Here is an 11,407-nt window from a genome sequence, read left to right as displayed (position 1 = left end):
GGAGTTCTGTAAGAACTGGGATTTGATCGTCCAGGTCAGAACAGGATCTGTCCAGACTCATGGATTCCAAGGGACAGCTCATGGCTCAGAAAGATAGGGGCCATGAAACTGCAGAATGACAAACAGTGATGCTCTTGAGATGGTAAATGAGGAGCTTTTTTATTTTATGGTGTCATGAAAGAATACTGGTGAATACCAAGAAACTGGTATCAAGTGATAGCAGATAACTGCTAAAAAGAAATGTTCCTTTCTGACCAGCTCACTGCTGTGGAGTAGAGAAATCCAAGGGGATTTGAGGATTAAGAACAGACTGATAGTTAATGCTAAAATGTATTTCAAAAGGAGTATCAACCCAATAAAAAATGCCTAAATCTTGAAGTTTTTTGTGGGGATAGACTGTTCTGTGCCTGCTTGGCGATACCTTCTGTTAAAACACGTGGAGTTGGCTTCTGCCGACAACAAGCTCCTGGACCCTGTGGTGTCTGGACATCATCAGATTGGCAATTTCTAAGGTTAAACACAACCAAGCTCCAAAATTCTTAACACTTCTTCAGTTAATACCTATAGATCATGGAACTTAATCCTCACAAAGATACATGTCAGAAGTCTGATTTTAAGGACCTACAAGTTTTCCGGGCAGCACTGTTGCTTCCATGTGAGGAATGATCCCATGACTGAACCTGTTCCACTTGCTCTGTCCCGAGGAGGGCACAGGAGCCCTGTTCTGTCTGAGGCTGATGGAATCTCCTCTGAAATGTGAAGTGTGTGGAAGGAGAAAAGGGCAAGGAGAAAACGGGGTGGGAAACCATCATTCACACAGAATGTGAAAGGTGAAGAGCTGAGAGGAGAGGAATAGTCTGGAAATGTAAAATAAAATAAAATAAATAAAAAAGAAACACATAAGGAAGGCGGCAGGAAGATGGGAGAGGGGTGGTAATGAGTTTAACAAAATGAGAAGGTAGAAGAAGAAGGATGTTGTCTCCGCAGTTGTGCAAGACAGGGCTGGTTTCACAGAGCAGCTGCGAGGAAGGAGCTCATTTACAGGAAAAGAGAGCTTGCTGGGCTAAGGGCAGCCAGGAGGATCCAGAGCAATGGGAAGCGAGGAAAGCAGTTCATAGAATCATAGAATTGTTTGAGTTGGAAGGGACCCTTAAAGGCCATCTGATCCAACCTCCCTGCAATGAACAGGGACACCCACAGCTCCATCAGGTGCTCAGAGCCCCATCCAGCCTGACCTTGGGTGTCTGCAGGGACGGGGCACCACCACCTCTCTGGGCAACCTGTGCCTGTGTTGCACTGCCCTTATTGTAAAAACTGTTTTCCTTATATCCAATCTAATTCTCCTCTCTTTTAGTTTGAAATTATTTCCCCTTGTCCTATCAAAACAGGCATTGCTAAAGAGTCTGTCCCCTTCTTTCTTACAGCCCCCTGTCAGTTACTGAAGGGCCGCTCTCAGGTCTCTCCAGAGCGTTCTCTTCTCCAGGCTGCACAGCCCCAGCCTGTCCTTGCAGGGAGGTGTTCCATCCCTTGGAGCATTTTTGTGGTCCTCCACTGGATGCACCCCAACAGGTCCATGTCTCTCCTTCAGCAGAATCCCAGCTGAGGGCACTGCAGCATTGCCCTCATGTCTATTCAGTGCCTGCGGTTCTTGACCCTCGCGGGGGCCCAGCAAGATGCCCATTGCCATGCTTTGTATTCTTGGCCAGGTGGGACCATTGTGTGACCATATCTTCTGCTGCTGAGCTCACAGCATCATGCAGGTGGGGTGGGCTGCGCAGTATCGACGGAAGGGAGGATGTTGCAGTTCCCCAACCCGCTTCACACTGTGAAATCTGGAATGTAATTAAGTGTATTTAATTCTGACTTATATTAACTGCATGTAGAAACCAAAAAGAAATCCACCCCAAAACAAACGCTGCGCACAGAGTGCCAAAAACGTTAATCACATGCAGCTAATCCCAAAAGACGGGGTTGTAACTGCAAACTTTGCGGTAGCAGAAGCAACATTTCTTTGAATTTGCTGTATGTGTTTCCCTTCTGCAATACTTCATAGAATCTCAGGATGGTTTTGTGCAGACGGGACCTTAAAGATCACCTACTTCCAACCCCTTGCCTTAGGCTGGCTGGCTGTCCCCCCCCGGCTCAGGCTGCCCAGGGCCCCATCCGTGGCCTTGGGCACCTCCAGGGATAGGGCACCCACAGCTTCCCGAGCAACCTGTCCCAGCGCCTCCCCGCCCTCACGGCGAGGAATTCACCCTCCCACCCCGGGCCCGGGCCCGCCCTCCCAGCGCGGACCGCCGGCTCCTCCCCGCCCGGCGCCGTCCCACGCTCCAGGTGTCCGCGCCGAGCAGAGCCGAGCGGAGCCCCGCGCCGGGCGGAGCGGCCACCCGCAGCCGCGGGAGGTGGGCGGTGCGTGGGGCGGGGGCTGCGGGGTCGCGGCATGGCCCGGGGGAGGCTGCTCCGCTGCCGCCCGGCCCCTTGAGCGGGCGAGGCGAGGCGGGACGGGACGCGGCTCGGGCTCCGGCTGTCCTCCGGACTCCTGGGCGCCCCCGGGGGGTGGCCATGTCCGGAGCCATGAAGTTCAACGGGTACCTGAAGGTGCGGATCGGCGAGGCGGTGGGGCTGCAGCCCACCCGCTGGTCCCTCCGCCACTCGCTGTTCCGTAAGGGCTACCAGCTGCTGGATCCCTACGTGACGATCAGCGTGGACCAGGTGCGCGTCGGGCAGACCAGTACCAAGCAGAAGACCAACAAGCCCACGTACAACGAGGAGTTCTCCGCCACGGTGACCGACGGCCATCAGATCGAGCTGTCCGTCTTCCACGACACCCCCATCGGCTACGATGATTTCGTGGCCAACTGCACCTTGCACTTCCAGGACCTCCTGCGCTCGGCGGGCCCCAGCGACAGCTTCGAGGGCTGGGTGAGTAGCTGGGCTCCTGCGAATGAATGGAGGCAGAGCCGGGGCTTGTCCTTGCACGCCTGTGCTGGGGATGCACGCAGCGCGGGGTGCGTGCAGGTGTGCCGTCGTGCATCTCCTCGCCTTGGTGCCGGACTGAGGGGGAGAGAGACGTGGTGACAGCTGAAGGCTGATGCGTTTGGGGACCACAGAGTCTCAGCTGTCATAGCGTGAGGGCTCGGCTTTGCAGCTGAGGGCTGTGCAGTCTCTAGAGGAGACTTGTATGTAGCAGCAAACCTGCACTCACAGGGTTACGTGCCTCCCTTCCCTCACTGCTGAGCGCACAGGGACATGGAAGCATGTGTTTTCGGATGGATGTATTTCTGCTGAGATCTATGCCTGCTTGCACAGTTGTTTGATTTGTCTTTTAGCAGAACTGCAGGACCCGTCCTGCATATGTTACGTACACCGCTGCACTGCTTGAACACGGTTTCACTTAAGGTTAATTTTAGGTTATTTCCACGTCACTTGTATCCGGCCCAGAGAACTCAGTTATGTTTTAGTCGTAATGGTAAGTGAGAGGAGTAGGACAGGCTCTAACGTTGTGCCTTGGTTTCTTGTGCTTTAGTGCAGGAGGAAATGATTGTATTGCTTCAAACTGTAGCTCGCTTGTAAGTGTTAAGTTCAAAATAAATATATATATATATATATTTTTTTTTTCTGGGCGGAGAATGTGCAGAAGAACTCAGAATTGCTGAAGTTAATACAGGTATTAGTGCTCAGAGACCAGGAAGCTCAGCCTGTGCAGTCAGGTAACCACCACAATAAAGTCAGACAGGGAGGAAAGAGCTGACAGCAGAGAGCTGATAGTTATCTGCATGGTATGGCTGGGAGAGTGCCGGTGCTTTCTGTTCTCAGCTGCTGCCTGTGACTAAGGTGTGAAGCTCCATCTCTGGGGTGACTACAGGGAAATAAATACCAGTTGCAAGAGCACTTAATAGACCGATAATGGTGCTGTTTATTTTTTTTTCTTCTTCAGTATTCTTAGGTACAGCATTCTTTGGGGTTAGCCCAGTGGGTGCATACCGAGCTTCCCAGGTTGTGCTGCTGGAGAGAAACTGCCCCTGTGACTTGTGATAAAACAGTTTCTGTGTGGACAGACCCCTGTGGGACCAGGCGAAGGAACACACTCAGGATATAGAGTTGTGGTTTTGAGCGTTTTCTTCCTGTTTGATTTGCTGGGAGTGTTTCCTATTTGCTGTTGAGAGAGCCCTTAGCCCCTTGGAGCGCTGGAATCCTGACTCTGGTGGGTTTGGGCTGCCCTTTTGTGGGGTGGTGGCCTTATTTGCACTACAAGCATACCTGTAATAACATTGCCTGAGATGTGGATGCATGCATATCCAGAGGTCCACTGCTTCTTTCCTTCCACACATCCTATTGATGCTGGCTTTTAGGATGGGTGCAGGATGTAGCCTGCCAAGAAGTTTCAAGTTCTCATTTGGTGTTCGGTGAGGGGAAAAGTTAGATGGTTGTGTGTCCTATAAACTCCTGCATCAGTGAGTTGAGAGGGCGATGGGCTGGAAAATCGTTGTGTTAAACATGAGTTTACATCAGTCTGTAGTTTATCTGGGCATGCAGACGGAGATGAGGAGCTGCTTCTGTCCTTCCAGTTAGCATCCAAACAGTACAACTGTGGTGGATTTAGTGGGGAGGGTGAGCAAGTGTTTGTCTTCTGTCCCTTTCTCCTCCCGTCCCTTTTGACGTGCTCTGTTAGCTTCTTGTATAGCGTGCAGCCAGAATCGCATGATGACAATGGGAACAGAGTCTTGCCCTGATAATTTAATATGTCTTGATAAATCCAGCAAGGCTGTCACTAGGTTTTGTGCAGCCTGAAGGATAGGAAATGCTGCTCTGTATGAACACAAGGTCCACGAGCTGCTGGCTTGAGAAAAGGCACCACAAAGGTTTTATAGATGATTTGCAACATCTCCACACTGATATCCCTCATACTGCCCTTCTTCCAACCCCTAAACAGAAGCATGTATGCTGGTACAGGCAAGGAAGGAAGGGAACGAAGTGAGGGGAAAACTGATGAGAGTTTAACCTGGCTTATACTCAGCTGTACATAAAAATCACTGTGATAGCAGTTAGATTTTTTTTTTTTTCCCCTTGAGTTATGTAGTCCTTCAATACAAAATGGGTGGGGAACAGTGATAAGGAATACCCTGGGGATAGAGCATCCCAGAATGTTTCAGTACCCTGATAGGGAACTGAAGGTAGAGCAGAGCTGGTAAGAAGTTTGAATTGGTGTTATAGGAAATCTGGGAGGGAAGAAGAGAATGGTTTGGTTTGACATGTAATGTTTATGTTCACTTTTCAGAGAAGTTGCAAGGACAAGGCTATATTGGTAAACACCATATGCGCATGCTTTGATACAACTGTGCAGTTCAAGGCAGCTGGAGAAAGGGAGAGGGGAGCAAGAGACAGCTGGGGACTGCCTGGGACAGTCCCCCAACTCACATACTGCCTGAGTTCGGTGCAAGCCCTCATGCTCTCGTGCTTCTGTTGATCAATGGGGATTTTCTTCTGTAGGGGAAAAAAGTGTTTGGTTACAGCATTTGTCACCACCTCTTTGTTAGAGCTATAGGAAGTGTCGAAGAGAAGCAGGTAGGAGGAATTGGTGTGTAAGCCTTGGTGCTTCCCTGGTGACTTGCAGGTACATTGCTGCAATTATCACCCCAACCATTTATGCAGATGAGTCAGTGTATGGGCATGAATCGTCTCCTCGGTAATGCTTGAGTCATCCCACTCAGTACTGGACAAGGTACTGTGGACATACTTTGCATTAAAATCCATGTTCTGGAGACTGTTTAAAAACTGCCTTTTTTATCTCACCATTTGGATTGTTTTCTGAAGTTTTTTTATTAAGCAAATTACCACAGTCAGAATATATATATATTTATTTTCCTGTTGTCAAACACGTTTGATAAACTTTACACAAATCGAATCTATGAGAGCATATTAACTTCAAGATCCTGCTCTCCATTTCCCATTATTTTACATTTACTGGTCGGATGACAGAGTAGTAGTTTTTATTAATACTGTCAGCTGAATGCCATCTTGCCTTGAGCAGGCTTTGATGCAGTTGAAACCAGTTGCGATCTCCCTGGTGCCATGCTTTTTCAGGTAGGCGGTTTCCTGTGGATGAATGGGTGTGAAATGGTGCAAACCTGAATGGTAGCATTTTCCACAGGTGCACATGACCCTGCCAGGTGCAAAGTAGTAGAGAATTCAGCTGGTTACAATCTGTAAGCGGTCAAGTCATGATCTACAGCAGGAGTTTAACCTCTCTTTCTTCCAGCATTTATTTAATCTTGCATGTACTGAGATTTTTTTACTCTTTTAGAAGATTATTTCTCCTCTTTTAACTGTCTCCAAGTACAGTGTAGGAAATGTCAGTGAGACAACAATTAATTTGGAGTACTGAGTTGTAATTGAAAGAGAGGTTTACAATATGCAGAGTTACTCCTATGAGGTTTATGTAGTAGCTGAACTTGTTCTTAAGCTTGGAGAGGCACTATTTACGAAAGATATTGAACGGCATTGGGAGGGATTTAATTGTGACTGTAAAAATGGTTAGTCTGTGGGTAGATGTGTAATTTCTAGCACTCACATGGGGAGTTAAAATTAAACCTTCTGTGAATCAATCTTGAAATAGCAAATTATCACAGTATACTGAAGGAAATTAGATAACAGATGGACTATTAGATTAATGAGCCAATTGCGACTTCCTGATGAGTTTGTTCCCATGTGCTCGTGTGAGAGCTGCTAGATTTGTTTGCAGGAAGAGATTAAAACAAATAATCCCCATACATTGCTTAACCTGAACTCCTTCAGCTGTACTCCTTCCTGTGATTTTTTTTTTCCCTTCCTAAGGCAGAAAGAATAGTGTTTGGCCCTTTCATGTATATGCGGTTATATTTATAGAACATGGTGTTGAAGAGATAAAGGAGAACATGACTTCTTCCCTCGAGCAGAGTGCCGGGGTGCGGTGGGCCAAATGCTGTAGGGTTTGCAGCTCCCACTTTGCTGCAGTGCTCTCCAGGTGGACAAAACTAGCATCAGGAAGCCAAAATATTTTATAGTCGTTGACGGAGTATTTTATGATGTATGTGGTCACTGATTTTTTTTGAGGGCTTGCTTGAAAAGGAGATTTGAAGAGAATGATATGACTGTTGAGCAGAATGTCAAATGAGGCTGTCTGAGTTCAAAAAGAGGATTGTGCTTCTTACCTGTGTCAGCATGTGCTCATCTGTGGGACAGACTGCATCTTGCAGTGCTGGTGTAAATGGTTTCTCCATCCACAAGTACAGAGAGCAGCAGCATTTTGTGTGATTTCCCGTTTCCATGCACGCAGTGATCTCTGACTGTCGTGCTGCACATAAAATGCAAAATAGGCTTGAGTAAACTAAGCTCCATCCCCTTGTGTTAAGTCTTAAGTTGTGTCTGTAATTGTTATTACTGATAGGCAGTTGTGCTGTTGAATGGGAATAGTGAAGGGACAAGCCCATTACAAGAAGATGGTTCTTGAAAGCTATCAGAACGTCATCTTGTCTCTTTCTTTTGGCAGATAGCGGTACTCTGTGTGTATGAACAAACCCCTCTAAGCAGCAGTCCAGTGCACCGGGCTATCTGAACATAGCTTGCAGCCTGAAACAAAAGTTGCAAAATACAAAGAAAAAAAAACTGCTGCTATTTGTCAGGTGTTTATATAATCCTGGCTTGTGTTGTTAGCAGCTTTGTGATCAAGGCAGGTGAGAAAGAATAAAGCTGATTGTGTTGTGGTGGCCTGTGTGCTTGCTGCCCTGTCTCAGCATCACAGATTGAGAAGAGCTACTCCTTTTATTTCTCCCATCCACAATGTTCTCCCTAGGAAAAAGCCTGTCTGACAGCTGTGAGCATCCTTGGAGAATGCAGGCATTTTGCTTGAGGTTTTTTTTTTTTTTTAATTTGCTTCATTTCTTTCCACTTAAGAAAGTCCAAGGGTGGAAAGGTTTGGTCAAACCATGAGAAAATCCAGTTTCCAGTGATGGGAGTCACTAGGATGCCAGCATGTGTCTGTGGGACTGGTGTTTGTGACCTGAATTTGTGTTGGATATAGCAGGACATTAAGTTCTCTCCTTCTTTCAGCCAGGTGCCTGTTGCTGCCGTGGCTGGAGTTGGAAAGGGTTCTGGGAGCACCAGAGAGGAGCCTGCCTTCCTGCCTTGTACTCCTGGCTGGGAGCTCATGCCTTCCTGTCACCCAGGGCTTTCTGGAGCTGTTTGCTGGAGCCCTTGCCTGTTTGGTGGCTAGTGATGGGGTGCAGGGCCACTTGTGGAGGCAGCGAAGCGAGGCTGAGGTGGTAGCAGAAGCACTCCGTGCACCACAGGAAGCTACTGTGCAGCCCCTGCTGCTTGCACTGGTGGGGGGAGCTCGGCCTCTTTGCTTGCTTTTCATTTTTAGCTTTTACCACAGGTCTTTCTGTTAAAATGAGTTTCGTCCAGGCCATCTGAGGCTTTCTGTTTTGAGTATTTTCTGGGTAATGACTTGGTTCCTAGCCATTTTGAGCTTATAGGCAGTAAACCCCCACAGAAAATATTGTCAAGGGGGCTGTTCAAGCTATTGAAATGCCATTAAAAGGTCTACTAGTTTACAGTATAATTCAATATGAATACATATCCTTTACTGAACTGAGTAAGACTCCCACCCTTCCTTCGCAGCCTTTGAAAGCTCCTTTGATGTTTTAGGATGATTGTAGCTATTGTGCTTTGCTAATACAACCAAGAAGTCAGGGACCTCTTATGTAACCATGGGGGGAAAAAAAAGACAAGCAGAATTGTTGCTGGCAGCTTTTGTAAAGGATTCTGCGTCAGGCATCGCACCTTCTTGCCTGCAACATCTCACCCTATTTAGGCATGCAGTTAATATATGTCAAACCATACTGTAGGCTTCATTCCTTCTGGAGACAGTGAGCAATTTCGTTTGGTTTGCTTATTCCACCTCTGCACTATCTGTGGGGTTGTAGTGAACCAGGCTGGAGCCCTGGGGAACAGCTGGCTTGGTGTCCTGAGGGCAGTTACCCGGCAGCCCATCAGCACTTGTTCTTCTCCTGAGCCACTGCCTTCAGTTCGTACCAGGAGCTATGTCTGATTATGAGGGAAAAGCTTGTTTTCTAATTTTATCAGAGATAGCAAATGCACATCCAAAACAAAGTGCCTCCTGAAGCATCCAATTAATGTTGCTCAACCACTTAGGGCTAGCCAGACAAACGACTTAAATTTCTGCAATGCCATTTTTTTTTTATTCTTTGACGTCATGAAATGTTCTGATCACTCAGTGGAGTCAATTGCTGAGGAAACCATCCTGCGCTATTTCTAAAGGCAGTGCAGTGAGCTGGCACAGGCTGCCCAGGTAGTGGGGGGGGTCACCGTCCCTAAAGGTATTCAAGAACTGTGGAGATGTGGCACTGAGGGACATGGCCAGTGGGCATGGTGGGGCTGGGCTGGGGTTGGGGATCTTGGAGGTGTTTTCCAACTGTAGTGATTCTGTGATTCCACAATTCTGTGAACGGATAAAAGCCAAGTTTAGTTGCGTTAGCACGATGCTGTGTGAGAGCAATTTATCTGGGCAGTTGTGGTGCTGCTGATAGCGTTAAAATATGAGTGTCTGTGCTGGGCCCAAGGTGATGGGAAAAACGGCTTTTTCATTGCTCTTGTGAGGCTACGAGTGCCCTTGCTGCGCTAGGCCGGAGGCGTTAAGTGTAGGCCCACCTGGCCTTCAGGCTGCACAGAGGCCTGCACCCCTCACAGCATCCACTGCAGCTGGGGGTGCCAGATGTGTGCAATGGGTATGTGCCAGATCTTGGTGGCAAACGAATTATGTCAGCCTTACAAACGGATGAAGACCAGCCTAGAAGTCTTTGAGCCCCAGTGCAGGGCTAAACATGGGACTTGTTTGCAACAAGAGTCCGGCTTTTCTGCTAACCTCCCTTGATGCTGTGTGCAAATCATTTCTGCGTGCCTTTACACCGAGTGGACCTGCCCTTCAGGCTGATGCAGCTCATGCCAGAGTGCAAGTACACAGGTACAGCTATCTACCTGCCTTGCCAACACAAAAAAATGTTGGCAGAACGAAAGGGAGGGGAGCGTGAACCTGGAGATGACACTACATAAACTCTTTTTCTTGGCATACAGCTACTAAGTTTCCTAAGTATGGATTTTCATTAGGTAGCTGTCTTTGAGTCAGCGGTAGGGAGGCAACTCTGCAGGAGGTTTCCTTCCATTGAGCAGATGGGAGTTGGAGTACTGGTACAGAGGCAGAAGTTAGGCGGTGGTAACTGACAGCAGTTTGTGAGATGGGAGAGATATTTCATTTTTATTTTAACTAGCAAGACAATGCTGGCATAGGCCTCAGTGGAAATCATTTGACCTTTTACGTATTTTTAATTTCTTGCAATAAGTGTATTTCTGTCAAAGGAAGGAAGGGGAGGAAAATATGTCCATACAAGACACGAGTACTACATATCTGCTGTGCCTTTTTGTTTTTATTTTTTAAGATAAAATTATTTGCAGTGCAAAATCACTTGGCAGATCAGCAGAGCCCTGTAACCTCAGTGATGCAGGCTAGTGAGGGAGAGGATGTGAGCACCAGGACGTGTATCTGTTCTACTGCAGAACATCACAGCTAATAGTAAGAATCGTACTGACAGATAACCTGGCAGCATGCATCCAAGAGTTTAGAGATTTGGGATGGTAGTTCCATGTTGAACACTGCTTTTCCTGCCTTTCTCTCCTGTGTTCAGCATCAGCCATCCTCAAGGGCAGGATTTTGGCTGCCAGCTGGTCTGATTTCGTCTGAAATTGCAGCTCATCCCTTCCTGTAGCACTTCTGATTTTTTAGCCCTCTCTCTGGCCTGTTCTGTGGTTTCTGTTTTTCCTTTGCTTGTTTGCTGTTTTCTTCTTGGCCATTTGTCATTAGTCTCCATTTTGCCCTAGTACTGCACTTTGTGTTTCTCTCATGAGTAAATTCAATTTTATCCTGTCGTGTAAGCAAGATGTCACTTGTAAATTTAACTGTTCATGTAATACGTCTCCATTTGCTTTTGTGTCTTAGACCTCTTACAGTACCAAATAGAGTCATAGTTTGCAAACCTATTTTTATTGCTTTTGGATAGAAAATATTTGCAGTCATTCAGTAGATTTGACTAGGAACCAGTCATAGCTGTGCTGAGTGCTGTAGGTATAAAACAGAGAGAAAGGCGCTGTCAGAAGGATCATGTGAGATTGTGTCGGGTCGCTGGAGCTGGCTGGCTCTGCAGCCTGAGCAGGAAGGTGGGTGACAGTTTTACTAGGTCAGTAAAAATGAGCGTGGGATGGCTGCACTTCTAAGAGCTTTTATCTAACAAAACAGTTGCAACAATCTGCTGTCCTTGGTAATATTAAAGTTGGCTTGTGTACGTGTGAGTTAATC

The 11,407-nt window shown here is 47.3% G+C and overlaps 1 protein-coding gene across 3 annotated transcripts in view; it reads left to right on the top strand.

Moving 5' to 3' along the window:
* Nucleotides 2,399–11,407, top strand: part of PRKCH (protein kinase C eta) — a 108,131-nt gene continuing 99,122 nt past the window's right edge. The window contains exon 1 of one of the 3 annotated variants that reach the window (XM_021401498.1): nucleotides 2,399–2,922. In XM_021401498.1, the coding sequence (XP_021257173.1) occupies nucleotides 2,563–2,922 (360 nt within the window). In that variant the 5' untranslated portion in view covers nucleotides 2,399–2,562. The remainder of the gene's footprint in view (nucleotides 2,923–11,407) is intronic. The other 2 variants (XM_021401497.1, XM_021401496.1) reach the window with 2 other exon arrangements.

Source organism: Numida meleagris, chromosome 6 (genome assembly GCF_002078875.1).
Source record: "Numida meleagris isolate 19003 breed g44 Domestic line chromosome 6, NumMel1.0, whole genome shotgun sequence".
NCBI lineage: Eukaryota > Metazoa > Chordata > Aves > Galliformes > Numididae > Numida > Numida meleagris.
The sequence above is the reverse complement of the archived record's forward strand: the minus strand, read 5'-3'. Positions and strand labels throughout refer to the sequence as shown.